At 61.5% G+C, this 19,084-nt stretch overlaps 1 protein-coding gene across 1 annotated transcript; it reads right to left on the bottom strand.

Annotated features, from left to right (window-relative positions):
* Positions 1-88: 88 nt before the first annotated feature.
* EPPK1 (epiplakin 1) lies at positions 89-17,152 on the bottom strand. The gene is made up of 6 exons (XM_063324100.1): positions 17,065-17,152; positions 16,212-16,358; positions 15,492-15,619; positions 1,303-8,984; positions 124-1,188; positions 89-92 (listed from the first exon to the last, which is right to left on the bottom strand). Exons 1-6 carry the CDS (start codon positions 17,150-17,152, stop codon positions 89-91), a joined length of 9,114 nt encoding a protein of 3,037 aa, XP_063180170.1.
* Positions 17,153-19,084: the final 1,932 nt, after the last annotated feature.

Below are 19,084 nucleotides of genomic sequence, written 5' to 3'. Positions count from 1 at the left end.
GGGGCCTCCCGCTGCGTGGGCTTGCGGGCCAGGGCGGCGCCGTGGCCCTGGCCCTCGGCCCCGGTGACGATGGCGGTGAGGAGGGTGATCATCTCCGAGACGGTGAGCGTCCCCGCCTTGTACCTGCGGAGGAGGTCCTGGCGCCGGTGGTCGGGCACGTAGCGGGAGAAGAGGAGCTCCCAGACGGTGACGCTCTGGCCCCGGAAGAGCCCCACGCTGAGGGTGGTGCGGGCAGCCTGCAGGGCTTTGCGGGCGTCCTCGGTCAGCTGGTAGAGCACGGAGCCCTTGTCCATCAGCTGGAGCATGAGCAGCCCCGTGTCCGGGTCGGGCACGCAGCGGCGCAGGAGCTGCATGTAGGTGAGGTTCTCGTGGGTGTTGGGGTCGAAGAAGCCCTTGGTGTCGTCGGTGGGGTCGGAGAGGACCTGGCTCATCTCCTGGTCGAAGTAGCCGCGGCGGTAGGCCACCTCCACGGGGAGGCGGTGGCTGTGCACGGGGTCGATGATGCCGCCGGTGGCGATCTGGGCCTCGAGCAGGCGGATGCCGTGCTCCTTGACGATGAGCTCCTTCTTCATGGCCTGGAAGAGGGAGATCTGCTCGCCGGTGTAGGGGTCGGTGTAGCCCGTGACGGCCCTCTCGGCCGAGAGGAGCTTCTCGTGCAGCTCGCTGCCCACCAGCCCGGAGGAGACGGCCTCGTCCACGGAGAGCTTCTTGTTGGCGAGCGGGTCAACGAGGAAGCCGGTGGCAGCCTGCGCCTCCAGCAGCACCAGGGCCGTGCCCTGCCGCAGGATGCCCTTCCACATGGCCTGGTAGATGCTCATCTTCTCCGTCTTGGCGGGGTCGGCCTTGGAGGGCACCAGCACGCCGGCGATGCAGCCCGTGCCGTCCAGGTAGCGCTTGACGGAGGCCATTTCCGTCACCTCCTGCACGGTCTTGGAGCCCTGGACCAGGTCGGCCAGCGTGTCCTTGTCGATGATGCCCGAGTCCACCAGGTCGGAGGCGGTCACCTGCCTCCTGAGGCCCGTGAATTTCACCTTGCTGCTCCGCTCCACCGCCTCCTCGACGAGGACGGTGAGGAGCCTTGCCAGCTCGTCCAGCGCCAGGCTGCCGGCGCGCACCTGCCCCAGCAGCTCCTGCCTCTTTGCCTCGGAGACGTACTTGGAGAAGAGGAGCTCCCACAGGGAGACCTTCCTGCCCTGGAAGCCGCCTGCCGAGACCTCGACGGTGTGGGACGTGAGGGAGCGCTCCAGCTCCAGCTCCCGCTCCAGCTCCAGCTCCCGCTCCCGCTCCCGCTCCCGCTCCCACTGCTGCCGGGAGGCCGCGGCCTCGCCGTTCTGGGCCGGCGGCGGGGCCTCCCGCTGCGTGGGCTTGCGGGCCAGGGCGGCGCCGTGGCCCTGGCCCTCGGCCCCGGTGACGATGGCGGTGAGGAGGGTGATCATCTCCGAGACGGTGAGCGTCCCCGCCTTGTACCTGCGGAGGAGGTCCTGGCGCCGGTGGTCGGGCACGTAGCGGGAGAAGAGGAGCTCCCAGACGGTGACGCTCTGGCCCCGGAAGAGCCCCACGCTGAGGGTGGTGCGGGCGGCCTGCAGGGCTTTGCGGGCGTCCTCGGTCAGCTGGTAGAGCACGGAGCCCTTGTCCATCAGCTGGAGCATGAGCAGCCCCGTGTCCGGGTCGGGCACGCAGCGGCGCAGGAGCTGCATGTAGGTGAGGTTCTCGTGGGTGTTGGGGTCGAAGAAGCCCTTGGTGTCGTCGGTGGGGTCGGAGAGGACCTGGCTCATCTCCTGGTCGAAGTAGCCGCGGCGGTAGGCCACCTCCACGGGGAGGCGGTGGCTGTGCACGGGGTCGATGATGCCGCCGGTGGCGATCTGGGCCTCGAGCAGGCGGATGCCGTGCTCCTTGACGATGAGCTCCTTCTTCATGGCCTGGAAGAGGGACATCTTTTGTCCTGTGCATGGATGGGCATAGCCCGTGACGGATCTCTCTGCACAAAGAAGTTTCTTTTGTAGCTCGCTGCCCACCAGCCCGGAGGAGACGGCCTCGTCCACGGAGAGCTTCTTGTTGTTGATTGGGTCAATGATGAAGCCGGTGGCAGCCTGCGCCTCCAGCAGCACCAGTGCTGTCCCTGGTCTCAGGATTCCTTTCCACATGGCCTGGTAGATGCTCATTTTCTCCATCGTGGTGGGGTCGGCCTTGGAGGGCACCAGCACACCAGCGATGCTTCCAGTTCCCTCAAGGTATCTTCTCACACTTTCCATTTTTGCTATTTCTTGGGCTGTCTCTTTCCCTTCATGGAGTTTTTCCATTGTTTCTTCTGTTATTATCTGTGCACTGAGGAGTTCTGATGCTGTTATTTGTTGTCTCAGTCCTTGGAACCAGACATCACTTCTGTCCTCTTCCTTTTCTTTAATGATATTTAGTATTGTTTCAATGATTCCTTGTATAATGTGATGGGATTCCTCTTTATATTTTTTCACTAGTTCTTTTCTTTTCTCTTCTGTGATGTACTCAGAACAGAGAAGTTCCCACAGTGATAACACATGTCCTTTGTATTTCCCAACAGTCACTTGTACCTTTGTAGATAATAGGGCATTTTTTGTTTGCTCATCGATATAGAAATAGTCATCTTGTTTTTCCATGACCTGCAGTAGGTACAATCCAGTATCTCTGTCTTTGGAACATCTCTGTAGGAGCTGACTGTAGCTGATTTTCTCATGAGTGTTTGGATCTATAAAACCTTTGCTACCATGATCTGGATCAGAAAGTAGGAGAAACGTATCATCATCCAAGTAGCCACGGTGGTAGGCCACCTCCAGGGGGAGGCGGTGGCTGTGCACGGGGTCGATGATGCCGCCAGTGGCCAGCTGGGCCTCAAGCAGGCGGATGCCGTGCTCCTTGACTGTTATCTTCTGCCTCATGGCCTGGAAGAGGGATATTTTATTTCCTGTGTGAGGATCTGTGTATCCTGTCACAGCTTTCTCTGCCAACAGGAGCTTGTCATGCAAGTTGCTACCCACCAGCCCGGACGAGACGGCCTCATCCACAGAGAGCTTCTTATTTTTCAGTGGGTCAATGAGAAAACCAGTGGCGGCTTGTGCTTCCAGAAGCCCCAGTGCACATTGTTCTGTGAGGAGGCCCTTCTCCAGTGCCTGGTAGATGCTCATCTTCTCTTTCCTTGATGGTAGTAGAACTCCGGCAATGCATCCGGTGCCATCCAAGTACCTTTTGATGGTGTCCTTTTTTGTGAGGCTGGCAAGGGTGAGACTCCCATCCTGCAGCTGATCTAGAGTTTTCTTGTCAATTATCTCAGAGTTAAACAATTCTGATATTGACACATCCCCCCGGAGTCCTTTAACCTTGAGGGCTTCTGCTCTTTGCTCTGTATCCTCAATTATTTTGAGGATGAGGGCTACAAGATCTTCCAGTGTGAGGGTTTTGCATTTGTACTGCATCACTAGTTCTTTCCTTTTCTGCTCAGAGATGTAGTGAGAGCAGAGAATTTCCCAGATGGAAACTGTTTGGTCCTTAAACTTTCCAACTTTCACTTTGAGGGGCTTTGAGCGCAAAACCTGTTTCGTAGACTCATCGATGTAGAAGTACTTTCCTCCTTCCTGTACAACCTGTAGCATGTACAACCCAGTCTCTGAATCTTGGACACATCTCTCCAGGAGCTGCAAGTAGGTGAGGTTCTCGTGGGTGTTGGGGTCGAAGAAGCCCTTGGTGTCGTCGGTGGGGTCGGAGAGGATCTGGTTCATCTCCTGATTGAAGTAGCCACGGCGGTAGGCCACCTCCACAGGGATACGGTGGCTGTGCACGGGGTCGATGATGCCGCCGGTGGCGATCTGGGCCTCGAGCAGGCGGATGCCGTGGCTCTTCACAATCAGTCCTTGGTTCATAGCTTCAAACAGAGACATTGGGGCTTTTGTGTAGGGGTCAGTGTAGCCCGTCACAGCTCTTTCTGCACAGAGCAGCTTTTCAAAAATCTCCCCTCCGATTAGACCTGCAGTTAATGCTTCCTCCACTGAAAACTTCTTGTTTTTCTCTGGGTCAATGATGTAGCCCGTGGCAGCCTGTGCCTCCAGCAGCACCAGTGCTGTACCTGGCCTCAGGATGCCCTTCCTCATGGCCTGGTAGATGCTCATCTTCTCTTTGCTTGGCTGTATAAGGACCCCTGCTATGAAATTGCTGCCCTCCAGGTACCTGCGGACAGAGTCCATTTCGGTGACTTCTTTGACTGTTTTCTTCCCTTGGTTGAGCTCATCCAGGGTTTTTTTGTCTATCAGTTGAGACTGGAAGAGGTCGCTAGCGGATACTCTTTTCCGCAGGCCCTTGAATGCAAACTTCTTGCCTTGTGTCTCTGTCTCTTTGATGATTGTGGTGACAGTTGTTATGATTTCGTGTAGCACTTCAGCATTCTCATCTTTATATTTTTGCACTAGCTCTCTTCTCTTGCTGTCTGAGAGGTATTCAGAGTTGAGAAGGTCCCAGACTGACACCGTCTGTCCTTTGAACCGCCCTATGTTGACACAAACAGTCACAGATTTCAGCACCTCCATGGTTTGTTCATCTACACAGAACATGGCGTTTTCCGACAGAGGAAGGAGCCAGAGACCTGACTCAGCCTCCTGAAGGCACCTGTCCTTCAGCTGCTGGTAGGTCACGTTCTCTTTTGTGTTTGGATCAAAAAAGATTCTGGTGCTGTCATTCAGCTGAGAGAGGGTTTGGTTCAGGTCCTCGTCGTAGAAGCCATATCTACATGCAGCCTGGAGCGGAAGGTGGTGGTGGTGAATGGGATCAATGACCCCTCCTGTGGCCAGCTGGGCCTCTAGCAAGGGAACAGCATCCCCCAGGGGAACCAGCTCTTTCCTGAGCGCTTGGCACAGTGAGATGGAGCTCCCCGTGTAGGGGTCCGTGTAGCCGGTCACTGCCCTCTCAGCTAGAAGCAGCTTCTCGGTGAGCTCTTCACCGACAACAGCTGCTTTCACAGCATCCATCACGCTGAGTCTCTGGTTTGTTGTGGGGTCAGTTAGGTATCCTGTGGCTGCCTGAGCTTCTAGCAGCCTCAGAGCAGCCCCAGGGAGGAGGAGATTGTTCTTCATGGCATCGTAAAAGCTCATCTTCTTTTTGGATGCCTCTATGAACACCCCGGCGATGCTGCCTGTGCCCTGCAAGTACCTCTTCACACTCTCCATTGCAGCCACTTCCTTGGGAGTTTTTATGCCTTGAGCCAGTTCTTCAAACGTCTTCTCAGTAATGATGCCAGCGTCCAGCAGCCAGACTGCGGGGACGCTGCCCCGCAAGCCTTCCAAGGTGATCTGGGTGCGGGCTTTCATTTCCATCTCCCCAACCAGCCTGAGCACAAGAGCAACCAGCTGCTGCAGCGACATTTCCTCAGACCGGAACCTCTCCACGAAGTCGCTCCTCTGCTCCTCAGTGAAATACCCGGAGTGGATTAGCTCCCAGAGGGAGACCCCTTTTTCCTTCACCACCATTTCCTTAAAAATCTGTTGGATTTGCTCGTCGGTGTAGGCAGGAGCCACTGCCTGTGGCAGAGGCAGCAAGTGGAAGCCAGAGATCTCATCCTTCTGGCAGCGTTTGATTAGCTCGGCGTAGGTCACCGTCTCTTTGCTGTCTGGGACGCAGAAGGCTCTGTTGCTGTCACTGGGCTTAGAAAGGGCCTTGCTTGTGTCCTCATCCAGGCACCCTCGCTTCTGGGCAGATTCCACGGGGATATAGTGGCCACATGTTGGGTCAATGATGCCTCCTGTAGCCATCTGCACCTCCATCAACTGCATGGCCTGTTTGTCAGCAATCAGGCCCTTCTTCATCGCCTGGAAGAGGGGAATCTTCTTCCCTGTGAAAGGATCTTTATAGCCTGTTACAGCCCCTTCTGCGTGCTGCAGCTTCTCATGGACTTCTGGCCCAATGACGCCCTCCTTGATGGCATCATCCACACAGAGTTTCTGGTTGTTCACAGGGTCAATGATGAAGCCTGTGGCAGCCTGGGCCTCTAGCAGTGGGAGGGCTACTCCTGGTACCATGATGTTTTTCTTCATGGCCTCGTAAATGCTTATCCTCTGGTTCGACGGCTGGAGTACGATCCCCCCGATGCTGCCAGAGCCATAGAGGTACTTCCTGACAGAGTCCATGTGCAGGACTTCCTCTGGTGTGACGGATCCTTCCAACACCTTCTCAAACAGGGCCTTGTCAATGACACCTGTTTCCATCAGGTGGTAGGCGCTGACGCTGCCTCTCATGGCTGTGAACTTGATGGGGGCCCATTTTTTAATTTCCTCCTCTAACATGACGCGAATTTGCTCCAGAGTGAGCTTCCTCAGCTGGTAGTGGTTGAATATCTCCCGGCGCCTTCCCTCGCTGAAGTACTCAGAGTTCAGCAGGTCCCACACAGAGACCTTCTCCCCCCGCAACCGCCCAAACCTGACCGGCAGCCAGGAGCTCCTGAACACCCGTCTGGTGGTGTCATCGACGAACTGGCGCTTCCTACTGTTCAGAGGAAGGAGGCAGAGCCCAGTGGATGGCTCTGTGATGCACTTCTCCTTCAGCTGCAGGTAGGTGAGGTTCTCGTGGGTGTTGGGGTCGAAGAAGCCCTTGGTGTCGTCACTGGGATCCAAAAGGATTAAGTTCATCTTCTTGTCGAAGTAGCCACGGCGGTAGGCCACCTCCACGGGGATGCGGTGGCTGTGCACGGGGTCGATGATGCCACCGGTGGCGATCTGGGCCTCGAGCAGGCGGATAGCATGCTCCTTGACGATGAGCTCCTTCTTCATGGCTTGGAAGAGGGAGATCTTGTCCCCTGAGTAGGGGTCTCTGTAGCCGGTGACTGATTTCTCTGCAGTCAATAGCTTGTCATAAACATCTGGGCCAATGACGTTCGCTCTTAACGCCTCATCCACAGAATACCTTTTGTTGGCAGCTGGGTCAATGATAAATCCAGTAGCAGCCTGTGCCTCCAGGAGGATCAGTGACGTTCCTGGCCTTAAAAGTCCTTTCCGCTTTGCCTGGTAGATGCTGATCTTCTCCTGGGAATCAGGAAGCAGGAGCCCACCAATGCTACCCGTCCCTTGCAGGTACTTCTTGACAGTGTCCATGCTGACGACTTCTTTGGCTGATGTTTCTCCCTCCTTCAGTTTCTTAAACAAATCTTTGTTGATGATTTCAGAGCTCAGGAGCTGGTCAGCTGTCACCCGGTCCCTCAGTCCTTCAAAGGTGACATTAGCGGTGGAAGCCATTTCCTCAATGGTGGCACTGACTGCCTTACCCAGTTCTTGCATAGAGAGTGTTCCTGCAAGGTACTGCTGGGTGAGAGCAGCTCTTTGCTCACTCTGGATGTAGTCTGAGAAGAGGAGTTTCCAGAGAGACACTGACTTTCCCTTGAATTTACCTAAAGCAATGGGTAATTCTGTGTTTTCCAAAGCTGTTTGGGTCCTGTGGTCAAAGAAGAGGTGGGTTCCCTCGGCTCCTTCTCTGCTTTCTCCACCAAGTGGCAGCAGAAGGAGACCCGTGTTGGGATCAGTGACGCAGCGCTTGAGCAGGTCTGCGTAGGTCAGCTTCTCCTTGGAGCGGGGGTCGAAGAACCCTTTTGTGTCATCAGTAGGACTGGAGAGGAGCTGTAGTGTGGCCTCGTCCAGGTACCCCCACCTGCAAGCCATCTCTGTGGGGACACGGAGGTGCCTGCCTGGAGCAATTATACCCCCTGTGGCCATCTGAGCCTCCAGAAGGCAAATGCCGTGATCCTTGGGGATAAAGCCCTTCCTGGTGGCTTGGAACAGAGAGAGCATTTCTCCAGTGTAGGGGTCCTTGTATCCAGTGATGGCCTTCTCAGCTGAAGACAGTTTGTCATGAAGCTCTGGGCCAACGAGACCGACCCTGACAGCCTCATCAGCTGAGTAGCTTTTGTTCTTTACGGGGTCTGTCAGGCTGCCGGTGGAGGCCTGGACTTGCAGGAGCATCAGAGCAGCACCAGGCATGAGGAGATGCTCTCTCAGTGCCTGGTAAAGGCTTTTCCGCTCACCAGAAGGCAGGACAACACCAGCCACGCTCCTTGTCCCTTGCAGGAACTGCCGAACGGAGTCATCCTCTGCTACCTCCTGGGCAGAAACTCTTCCCTCCTCCAGACCTCTGAACGTGTCAGGGCTGATGATGCCGGAGTCCAGCAGGTCCCTGCTGCTCACCCTCCCTGCCAGCCCCGGGAATGTGATTTGCAGGGGCAAGAGGAGGAAGCCTGAGGCCGGATCAACAACACATCTCTTCATAAGCTCCGTGTAAGTGACCCTCTCCATAGTACTGGGGTTGAGGAAGCCTTTGCTGTCCTCATTGCTGGGGTCGGAGAGGAGCTGGGTCATCTCTTCATCTAAATGCCCCCTCTCACAGGCAACATCTGCTGGCAGCCGGCAGCCGGTGGCTGGGTCAATGATGCCTCCGGTTGCCATCTGGGCCTCCAGCAGCCGGGTACCTTGCTCCCTCCCAACCAGCTCCTTCTGGATCGCCTGGTAGAGGGAGATTTTCTCTTCTGTGTAGGGGTCCACAAAGCCAGTAGCAGCTTTCTCTGCGGAGAGCAGCCTCTCCTTCAGCTCCAGCCCCACCAGCCCCAGCTGCACAGCTTCTGCTACGGAGACATGCCTGTTCTTCACCGGGTCGGTGATGAAGCCCGTGGCTGCCTGGGCCTCAAGAAGAGAGAGTGCTAAATCCAAGCTTAGGAGATGCTCTCTGGTGGCATCATAAAAGCTCATTACCTTCTTGGAAGTCTCTACAAACACTCCAGCAATGCTGCCAGCTGCCTCCGAGGGCTCGCTGGCAGCATCCATCACCGTCACATCCCCATCAGCCGCTATTTTCTGCTTGCGAGGCAGTATGTCCTGGCACGAGTGGTTTGCTCCTGGCACGTCCTCCTGGGGAGAGAGGGGCGCAGCATGGCCGTTCACTGCCGGCATGCTCTCCATCTTCCCTGCTTTCGCAGCTGACGAGACTGTCTGGAGAGAGGGCAGAAAAAGGGAAAGCTCAGTGAGAAATCAGTTTTTCTATGGTGTCCTGGTTTGAGCAACACAGGACGACTTTCTCAGTCAGTAATTTTACTTTTCAGTAAGGTCTGTTCTAACGCTTGGGAAAACTGCACTTTTAGAAGACTTTAGTGGCTGAATTTGTGAAAAGATTTACTTTATAGCCAGCTATGGTATGTGGGTTTCGAGGTCTTGGTGGTTTTGTGCTCACCGGGTGCAGGGATGGGGAGGAACAAGACCCGGGCACTCGACCCGAGGTGGCCAACAGGATTATTTCATGCCGTGAACGTCACATTCAACATAAATTAGAAAGTTTGCTGAAGTTCTCCCTCTCCCTTGATGGCGATGGTCCAGAGAACTCCTTGCCCTGGAGCCGGACCCCTGAGCCCTTCCCTTCCTCCCAGCAGTGCCCAGCTTCCTACTGACGTCATTGGCTGAGTCTAATCCTTGCCTATTTTATATTGGTATTGGGATCAATATTGGATCTTTAATGTTATTAATGTTGATTACCTAGTCTTATTCTATTAAATCCGTTTATATTTAAACCCTCGGGTTTCCTTGTTTTTTCCCTGATTGCCCTTCCTGGGTGGGGAGGGCTCATCGGGTGATGGAATGGTTGTGACAATAACTTGTTGTGGATTCCTCAAACCATAACATGTGATTTGCATGCTAAATACAGGGGAAAAAAGATAAAGGGATATCTCAGAGGCAGGAGGACGTAACAGCCAAAGCCTGAGTGTGTTCGGGGCAGTGTGATCGCCCCTGGCCCTGGCCCCAAGTTGCACCAGGGCAGGTTTAGATTGCTAGGAAAAATTTTTACACCGAAAGGGTTATCAAGCATTGGAAGAGGCTGCCCAGGGAAGTGGTGGAGTTGCCATCCCTGGGGGATTTAAAAGCCGGGCAGACGTGGTGCTTAGTGATAGTTGTGGCAGGGGAGGTTTAGATTAGAGATTAGGAGGAATGACTTTACTGCAAGAGTGGTCAGGCACTGGCACAGCCTGCCCAGGGAAGTGGTTGAGTCACCATCCCTAGAGGTATTTAGGAACCATCTAGATGTGGCGCTTGAGGGCATGCTCTAGTGGCAGGGATTGTAGAGGTTGGTTTTGTTTGTTTGGTTGGTTTTTTGGTGTGCGTATGGTTGGACTCGATGAGCTCAAAGGTCCTTTCCAACCATGAAGATTCTGTGATTCTATGATATGGTTTAGTGATGGCTTTTGTCAGTGCTGGGTTGATGGTTGGACTCCATAACCTGGAAGGTCCCTTCCAACCTGGGCAATTCTATGATTCTGTGATTCCATGCTGTGCCAGACCTGCCAGAAGCAGGCACCTGAGCCAGACTGGCTGGGGGCACTGGGACGTCTCAGCAAGAGACCGGAGCAGAGGCACCGGTGGGACCCGTGGAGCTCTGGGTTGAGGTGGGACTGCGTCCTTTGGGGAGCAAAGCCCCCCCAGCTTCAGATGCATTTCAAAACCCATCTCTACAGGGCTCGTCTCTCAGTGCTTCAAAGGTCTGGAGCGCAGCAGGGCTTGGGACAAAACACCAGCCAAAACCAGCAACCCCCAGGGATAGCGGCACTCGCTCAGGCTGCGGCTGGCACAGGGATGAGCAAACCCCGAGCCAGCGCAGAAAGGCTGCTCCCCTCTTGTCCTGGTTTGAGTGACTCGGGACTGAGGGGCTGAGGAGAGAAGGGGCTGGCCCTGCTACGCCGGGCAGCAGAGACAGCACCTTATTCCCTTGTGAGTCCCATCCCTGGACGCAGACCCCCTGGCACCGGAGCAGAGTGGGGTGTGCCGGGGCCGGACCGGCCCTACGGAGGCCACGGGACCGAGCACGAAGGGCTGCAGCAGACTGAGGAGAGCTGCTTGCCTGGGCTGCTGCAGCCGAGTCGGCTGGGTCGTGGTGCTGCCCGCTGGCTTAGAGTCATAGAATCAGCCATAGAATCGCGGAATGGTTTGGGTGGGAAGGGACCTTTAAAAGCCACCCAGTGCCACCCCCTGCCCTGGGCAGGGACACCTCCCACCAGCCCAGGTGGCTCCAAGCCCCGTCCAACCTGGCCTTGAACCCCTCCAGGGATGGGGCAGCCACAGCTTCTCTGGGCAACCTGGGCCAGGGGCTCACCACCCTCACAGTAAAGAATTCTTCCCAATATCTCACCTAAATCTCCCCTTTTCCAGTGTAAAACCATCCCCCCTCGTCCCGTGGCTCCCCTCCCTGCTCCAGAGTCCCTCCCCAGCTTTCCCGGAGCCCTTTTAGGGACTGGAAGGGGCTGGAAGGTCTCCCCGAAGCCTTCTCTTCTCCAGGCTGAACCCGCCCAGCTCTCTCAGCCTGTCCATTACTGGGTTACAGAATGAGAGAATGGTTTGGGTGGGAAGGGACCTTTAAAGCCCACCCAGTGCCACCCCCTGCCCTGGGCAGGGACACCTCCCACCAGCCCAGGTTGCTCCGAGCCCCGTCCAACCTGGCCTTGAACCCCTCCAGGGATGGGCATCTCTGGACCTGGTTCCAAGGCCACAGCCAGAGCACCCCGTGGTACGCGCGGCTGTCCATGGCGGTGGAGGGGACGGGCGCTGGCACAGCAGCCCCAGGGTAGCCAGCCCCATGCTGACCCTCCCGCGGTGGTCGCACTGAGTGGGGATGGTGCCGACCAGCCGTATCTCACTGCCCGCACCGGCACTGGGGCGTGGATCCTGCCTGGGGCTCACAGACCCACGTCCTTCCCCATTCCGCCTGTGCAAACACACCCGGGTGTGCAGAGCTGTGCCTGGGGCCCTGCTCACCGCGACACCCGCCTCTCGACGGGGCTCTGTCCCTGCGTGCCCCCTCCCACTCGTCCCGCGCCCCCGGGCCAGGCCAGCACCTTTCCCTCGCAAGGGCTCCTCTGTCCCCGCCGTGCTCCAGCTCGTGCTGCCCGTCCCAGGGGGAAAGGTCCCGACAAGCCCCGGCTCCGTGCGCGTGGTGATGTCAGCGTGAGCGCGGCCGCGCGGGCTTGGATCTGCCCAGGCAATGCTGTTTGTGTTTGCAGGTCCAGGATTGCAGCTGGCTCTGGCGCCAAGAGGCGGGGACGATGGGTGGGACGGCTTTGGGCACTGCTCCTGCCCCTGGGAAGGGCAGTACAGACCCACACGGGGCGAGGGGATGCGCAGGTACAACGCACAGTGGGGCTGGCGGCACCGCACTGCCGGCTCTGCCCACCCGGTGCCAGGGCCGTGCCGCCTCGCGGGGACAGGAAAGCTGCTCCCGGCCCCGCAGCCCTTTGGCAGAGAGGTGCCGGGTGAGATGGCGCAGGCTGTGCCGTGCTTGGGAGGAGCTGGGCTCAGCCCAGCCACGCTGCCACGCCATGGCACCGGGGTGGGCAGCACCAGTGTGGCTGCAGAACCCAGAGACCCCCGGGCAGATCCCGGTGCTTCCCAGACCCGCGTCAGCCACTGGCACCAGCCTGTAGAGGGGATTTGGGCACTGCCACCTGTAAGACGGTGGCAGCTTGAAACCCCAATTCTCACCGGGGCTGGGGGACAGGGGCAGGAACCCTCAGGGCTGCGGTGGAGCCCCCTGCCCTACACAGGCCGGGGAGCAGGCAGCGGGTTTGCGGGCAGCGCAAGGGCTCTTTTCTTTTCCCTTTAGTCAGAAGACGTCAGCCCCATGGAAACTTTTAGTAACCAGCTCTGCCTACAAAGCCAGGGAGATTCCTGGCGGAGGTCCAGGCGTTGGCACCTGCAGCCCCCCCCGGGGCCACAGTATCTCCCCGACGTGGGCAGCTCCCCCCGGCAGCGGCGGCCGCTGCGCCGCACCTCTCGTCGCTGCCTGCGTCAGGAAACGTGCTGGCACTGGTATGAGCGCCGGCACGGGACGCACGGCTCCTTGGCGCTCACCGGCACTGCGGGCCCCCGTGCACACCTCCCTGCCCGCCTGAGTCACTGCGGCAGCTCTTCGTCCTACACCCAGCACAGGGGCGTACGCCAGGAGCGGTGCAGCTACCCCAGCCCTGCGTCCCATGGGACGACCCTGCACCTCGGCACCCGCGCGGTGGGGAGGGAGAGGCTGCCGGGGGCTGCGGGGAGGGACGGGGAGAAGGGACAGGTTCTACCGGCAGAGCCGGGGTCGCGGTTTCAGGGAGAGGGTGACGGAGGAAGGGGCTGGGGCTGTGGGTGGGAGGCTGGTGGGGGTCTGTGGGGGCCTCTGATGGGACGGACTGAGACCGGGGGCGTTTCAGGAGGAGGGAGAGCTGGGGAGTTGGCTGGGGCAGTGATGGAAGGGTGACAGGGACAGGGAGGGCAGCTGGGGCACTTTGGGGGACCTCGCAGGGCTGGGGGCAGCCAAGGACTCCTTCCCGAGCGGTGCTGCCAGCCCGGCTGCCTCCGAGCAGGGACGCGGTGCCGGGGTCCCACCGATGGCCGGCGGCATTCGGGCTCCTGCCGGCTGACAGGCCCCGTTAGGTGCCAGGAGCGGGGCTGCTCCTCCGTGTCCCCGCCTCGCTGGGCACCAAGGAACGGTGTTACCAGTCCCTGCGTGCCCTGCCCCACTGCCTGCCCCTTCCTCGGCACCCGCCACCCCACCGAGCCCCGATGAGCCCGTCGGAGCCCCGAGGCAAGAGGGGCTTTTCCCTGGGAGCCGTGGCCTCCTGTCCCGATCCCGGGGCACATCAGGGTCAGGGACCAGCATCCTCCTGCCGTGCTCGGACACAAGGGCTGTCGGTGCCCGCCGACCGCAGCACCGTGCGCCTGCGGCCCTACGCCCACTGTCCCGCCCCAGCATCTGGCTGCAGCCCAGCCAGACCGGCGGGCGCAGGCAGCGCCGCATTCCTGGCATAGCCGGCACCGGTGGGAGCGCCTCGGTCGGCTGTGGCCCCCCAGCATGGCCCCGCGGCTGGGCCGGTCTCCGCCGGACCTCGCCTACCTGCCCGCGGTGGTCGCTGGACGGGCTCGCCTGGCAGGTGCCCGCAGTCCCGCTGCTTCGCCGCTGCTTCCTGCCTGCGACCGCAGCAGGTTTAAAACCTGGCCCTTCCCCGCCCCTGGGGATGACACACCGGCCCAGCCCTGCCAGAAACACGCAGGCCAGCCCTCCCTACAGCCCCCACCGGGTCCCCGGGTCCCCCTTGCAGGGGGTCCGGCTGCACTGGCCCCTGTGACCCCATCGCCGCCCTCCCTGCACCGTACCAGCAGGGCTGGGAGCAGGAGCGAGGGGTTCGCCGGTCCCTGAGGGGCTACGTGTGGGCCAGTGGCCCTGTCCTGGCAAGTAGCCATCTGGTCCAGCAGTGCCCTCCGCAAAGGGAAGTCGTAGTGTTTAGTGATATGGGTTAGTGATGGCTTTTGTCAGTGCTGGGTTGATGGTTGGACTCCATGACCTGGAAGGTCCCTTCCAACCCAGGCCATTCTGTGATTCCAAAGGAGGCGAGAGAAAGAGGGGAGAGACCCCCACGGGGCCAGCGTGCCTGCGCTGCTCTCGTCCCCAGCCGTCACATCCTTCTGCCCATCGCCCCGTGACCACCCCCTGCCCCAGCAGCCCCAGCAGCCCCAGCACCTCGTCCTGCTGTGGCTCCTCTCCCAGGGCAGCCCCTGCAGCCCTCCCCACCCAAGCCCACCGGGAGCCCATTTCCCGTCCAACCGGCCACGCCGTGGTGTCTACGTGGCCGGACCCCGGGCTGCGGCTGCAAGGGTGACAGACCCCAGACTTCCAGCTGCGGGCCTGACCCTGGCACCATGGCAGATGAGGTGGAGAGGGGGACCCTTCCCCGCTCCCCCCCCACAGACCTTGCCCACATCCCTGGATGTACAGGTAGAGCCTGAATTGCCCAAAACATGCCCATGCCACCCCGTTGCCACCTGAGTCACCCCAAACACCCCTGCCCTGCCTCCGTCACCAGCCCCACACCCTCTCCCCAGACCCTGCACCCAGCTCCCGCTCCACCCCGGGCACCCCCTCGCCTCTCCCCGCTGCCACGGGTGCTCGGTGGGCACCGAAGGAGCGGTGGGCGCCGCACTCAGGGCAGGGTCCCTCCGGGGCTGCGGGGTGGCCCTGCAGCCCCCTCCCGGTGCCAGCCCTGCGTGGCAGAGTGCTGAGGAAGGGATGCGCCGCTTGGGCAAGATGTTTATGGTGCGTGGGAGTGTGTTGTCTGGAGAGCTGCCGGTATCCAGGCACAGGGCTGGCCGGGCGAGCCCGCGGCGTGGCACGGCGTGGTCCAGCGGGCATACAGCCCTGGCGCCTGCTGCCGGCGTGGTGAACCCCGGCAGCGGCAGAGGGGCATTCACCCGGCAATGGCATGGCTGAACCTGTGGCAGCGCCAAGCCGGTGGTCCCGGGAGGGCAGATGGACCCTCAGAGGGTGTCATCCCGGAGCAGGCAGAGCTGCAGTGCCAAGAGAGGCTGGCCCGGACGATGCCCCAGACCCGTGGGGCCATGTCCCAACCGGGGGAGCATCGGCAGGGCCAGGAGAGCAGCAGGGGCTGTGTCCCCCCCCAGCAGGACCAGCAGCCACCGCCGTACCCGTGCCCCATGCCTGTGGCACACGGAGAGGAGGTTGTGTCCCAGAAACCAGCGTGGGTTCCCGACGGCTGCACAGGCGCTGTCGATGGCTGTTGCAGCGGTGCCGCTCTCGGGACGTGCTGAGGAGCCTTAATCCCAAGGCAAACAGGGATGAGCGTTTGCCGCTGCCGCAGAGGGCTTGGCACCAACGCGCTGGAGTGGTGCCGCCACGGCAGAGCGTCCTGATGGCGAGGCAATGACCAGGGTCTGGGCCAGCCGAGCCCCCCTGCAGCCTGCCCAGCAGCGAGGACAGCCCCAGGGCCGGGCACGGGCATGGCCGGCCAGTGACCGGCACCGGTGGCCAACGGGGCACCATCTCCCTGCCTTGCTGCAGGGACAGGCGGGAGGGGAACCTGCTGCCCCAGGCAGTGCACAGTGCTGGTCCATACTGGGTCATACTGGGCCTTACTGGGTCATAGTGGGCCACACTGGGCCATGTTGGGCCGTGCTGGGCCATATTGAGCCATGCTGGACCTTACTGGGCCATACCGGGACATATTGGGCCGTGCTGGGCCATAGTGGGTTGTTCTGCTGCTGCTCCTGCTGATGCTGTTTTGGTTTCCCCCTTGGGCCCGCAGCCCAGAGGCAGAGGCCGGGCTCTGGTTACGGTAATTAGCAGTAACGTGTGGCTGCAATTCCCGCGGACATTCCAGCTAACCATACGCGGCTTCACCAACACACCTCGGCTACCGACGAAGACAAGGAGCGGCCTGGGCACCTCGCCCTTGCCCGTGGGCGGCCGCGGTTGGGGCTGGAGGTGGCCGCCGGCTCCCAGGAGCTGCAGTGACACCGCTGCTGCGCCGGCGGCCGATCCAGCGGGGCCGTTTGCTGTGGGGAAGGGGAAAGCCCAGTGGGGCAGGCACCGGGACGTGGTCGCTCAGCGTTCCAGGAGTCGTCCCACAGCGGGACACGTGTGGGTCGGTGAGGGATGGCCGACCGAGCTGGGTGTCACAGCGGCAGATGGCCCCCAGAGGAGGGGGCTCACTGCCATCACTGCGCGGTGCCGTCACGGGGCCTGGCAGCTGCTGCTTGTCCCCACTGCCAACCGCGCTGCCACCCACCGGGACACGCCGTCCAACGCTGACCCGCTGCCTGGCATCACCGGGCTGCACGCCCTCCCTGCTCCGTGTCCGTCTGTCCCAGCTGCCAGCCATGTGGGGCCACGGACACCCCAAGGTCCAGCCCCACACTCTGGGGGCTCCTGAGTGCCGCTGGTGGCACCGGTGGGATGGCAGCGAGGACAGTCCGGCTCAGGCACAAGTCACTGCAGTCCCCGTCCCCCTGGCACGTACTGAGGAAGGGGCAAGGCGGTGCGGGAGTGCGGCACGTCGCCGGCTGGGACAATCCTTGCCGGGGCTGAGGCCAGACGCTGAGCTCAGCGCCAGGAGATGCCTGCCGGGGCTTTGCCGCCCGATACCTGCGCCCACACACGCCGTCGCGCAGGTGAAGGCAGGTGCTCACGCACCATCAGCGCGGCGCGCACACATCGGCCGTGCAAGGGGCTCTGTGCGCACACACGCCTGCGCTCGCACACCTGCCGGCCCCAGCCCGGCAGCAGAGCAGCGTGCCTGCGCCGACACCGACGCCGACCTGTGCAGCACCAAAGCTGCCAGCCCCGCCATCCTCCATCCCCACCGTGCCATTGCCTCCAGCGCCGCCGGCGTCCTGACCCTGTGCCCTCTTCCCAGAGCAGGCTGGGGGGGCCCTGGGCCACGGGATCTCACCGGTACCCAGCAGCACCGTACCCAGGCGCTGGGCAAGGGCTTTACATGGGATGCGGGTCCAAATAGCAGGCGGGAGAGCCCCGTGCCTGCCGGAGGGAGCCAGAGCAGCCCGGGGACACCCCCGCGCCGGGCACGGGAAAGGCAGGAGCAGAATGCAGGGAGCTGGGGCTGTGCGCGCCGGGGACGGAGGAGCTGCCCCGGCACCGGCAGTCACTGGGGCCCCCGGGGTTCACACCTCTCGATTCCTGGAGAGGGGACAGGAGGTGTCTGGGGGGACGTTTGAGACGTTGCCCTTTGCCAGGCCCAGGGCATGGCGGCTCTCCCCCACGGCGTGGCCGGGCTCTGTGGGGTGGGATGGAGAGGCTGCCGCCAGCGCGTGGCTCCAGTCTGGGGCTGGGGCGGCTGCGGGGGCGCAGGGTGGGCCCGTCACACCCGGGATTCCCACAGCCAGGGCAAGTGTTGGGGCGGTTGGGCAACAGGGCGGCACCCGCCTCCCCCTCGCCGTGGCGGGGGCCGGCGGGCTCCCCGGGGTGCCTGCCGGCAGGGGGGACACCCCAGTGTGGGAGCAGCACCCCCCACAACCGGCTCCAGCAGACGGCATGGCTACGGGGGCTTGGGTGAAGCACCTGGCCATGCTGGTGCCTGTTTGGGACCGAGCCTCCATCCCTGCTCTCCCGCTGCCCCGGGAACCGCTCCTGCAGCCAAGCACCGGGAGATGCTCCTCTCCCAGCCCGGGCTCTGCCAGGGCACCCCCGCTCTGCGCCGCGTCTCCCCGCAGACGGTGCAGGCTCCCTTGGACTCTCCGTCCCCATCCACGCGCTCCGGGTCTGCGTCTCTGTCCATCACGTTGCCCCCGTCCCCGGGTGCAGCCCCGACGAAGCCGCGCCGCCGGTGTTTGCCTGGCTGCACAAACATTTTGCAAACAGTTTGCGTGTGCGTCCCGGCCACCCCCGCCGCCTGTTGTCTTTGCTTCCCGGGCCAGAGTCGCTGCCTGGGGCTCTGGATGTGGCTGGCGCAGGCCGGTGGTGCCGGTGGTGCCGGGTGTGTTCCCCCGGCTGGGAGTGGTGGGTGAGATTTCCATAGGCAGAGGAATGTGCAACGCAACTCGTGTCAGCGGTCCCAGCCCGCGCCGGCAGCGTGGACCGTCCCGAGAGGCGTTGGTGGATGCTCTGCTCCACGGAGCGCCGTGGGGCTCAGTGCGGTGGGGCAGTGCCAGCGGCGAGGGGCCCCCACCCGCATGGGGGGGCTTGCAGGGCTCCTCCGCGCGTGGACAGGGGAACATGCCCCATCACAGGCTCTCCGGCCGCCTTTGGCTGCTGACCGGTGCAGAAGTGTTTGTTCAGAAAGAAGTTGAGTGTGGAAACAGTTTTAGGGGACAACAGCGCAGAAACGGGACCGAAACCCCTGGGGGGGCGGCTGGCCAGCCGACGGGGACAGGGGGAGGGAGGAGGGAGCCAGGCAAAGCCCCAGCCCTGGTGGGGGCTCACAGGAGGACGGCGGCAGCCCCGGTACGTGCGGGTCTTGGACTGCCCCGAAGCAGGGGGTGCCGGGCAAGGGCCGTGCCGCTGCGCCGCCTGGGGACAGTCCCTGCACACGAGGTGTCCCCGACCTGCCGGAGTGGGGATGCAGCCAGCGTCTCCAGCTGCACCAACCCGAGTGGCGCGGGACCCTGCGGATGGACGCCCCGGGGACGCCGGGACCACGCTGGCCGGGGGCCGCCTGGACGCTCCCGGTGTCCCCGGGGCTGCGGGGTGGCGGGAGGGCAGCTGGCAGACGGGGCTGGGGACGCGACGTCTCCCCGCGCTGCGTGCCCTGGGTGTGGGCTCCCAG

Source organism: Chroicocephalus ridibundus, chromosome 2, assembly GCF_963924245.1.
Source record: "Chroicocephalus ridibundus chromosome 2, bChrRid1.1, whole genome shotgun sequence".
In the NCBI taxonomy this organism is placed as follows: domain Eukaryota; kingdom Metazoa; phylum Chordata; class Aves; order Charadriiformes; family Laridae; genus Chroicocephalus; species Chroicocephalus ridibundus.
Note: the sequence above shows the minus strand (reverse complement) of the source record. Positions and strands in the feature narration are given on the sequence as shown.

Coding starts and splice junctions, on each gene's coding strand:
- EPPK1 (XM_063324100.1), bottom strand. CDS start 17,152: ATGGCGGGGCTGGCAGCTTTGGTGCTGCACAGGTCGGCGTCGGTGTCG. Junction 15,620..16,211: donor TGTCTTCGTCGGTAGCCGAG/GTGTGTTGGTGA, acceptor CTTGGGATTAAG/GCTCCTCAGCACGTCCCGAG. Junction 1,189..1,302: donor GCCGCGGCCTCCCGGCAGCA/GTGGGAGCGGGA, acceptor CTTCCAGGGCAG/GAAGGTCTCCCTGTGGGAGC.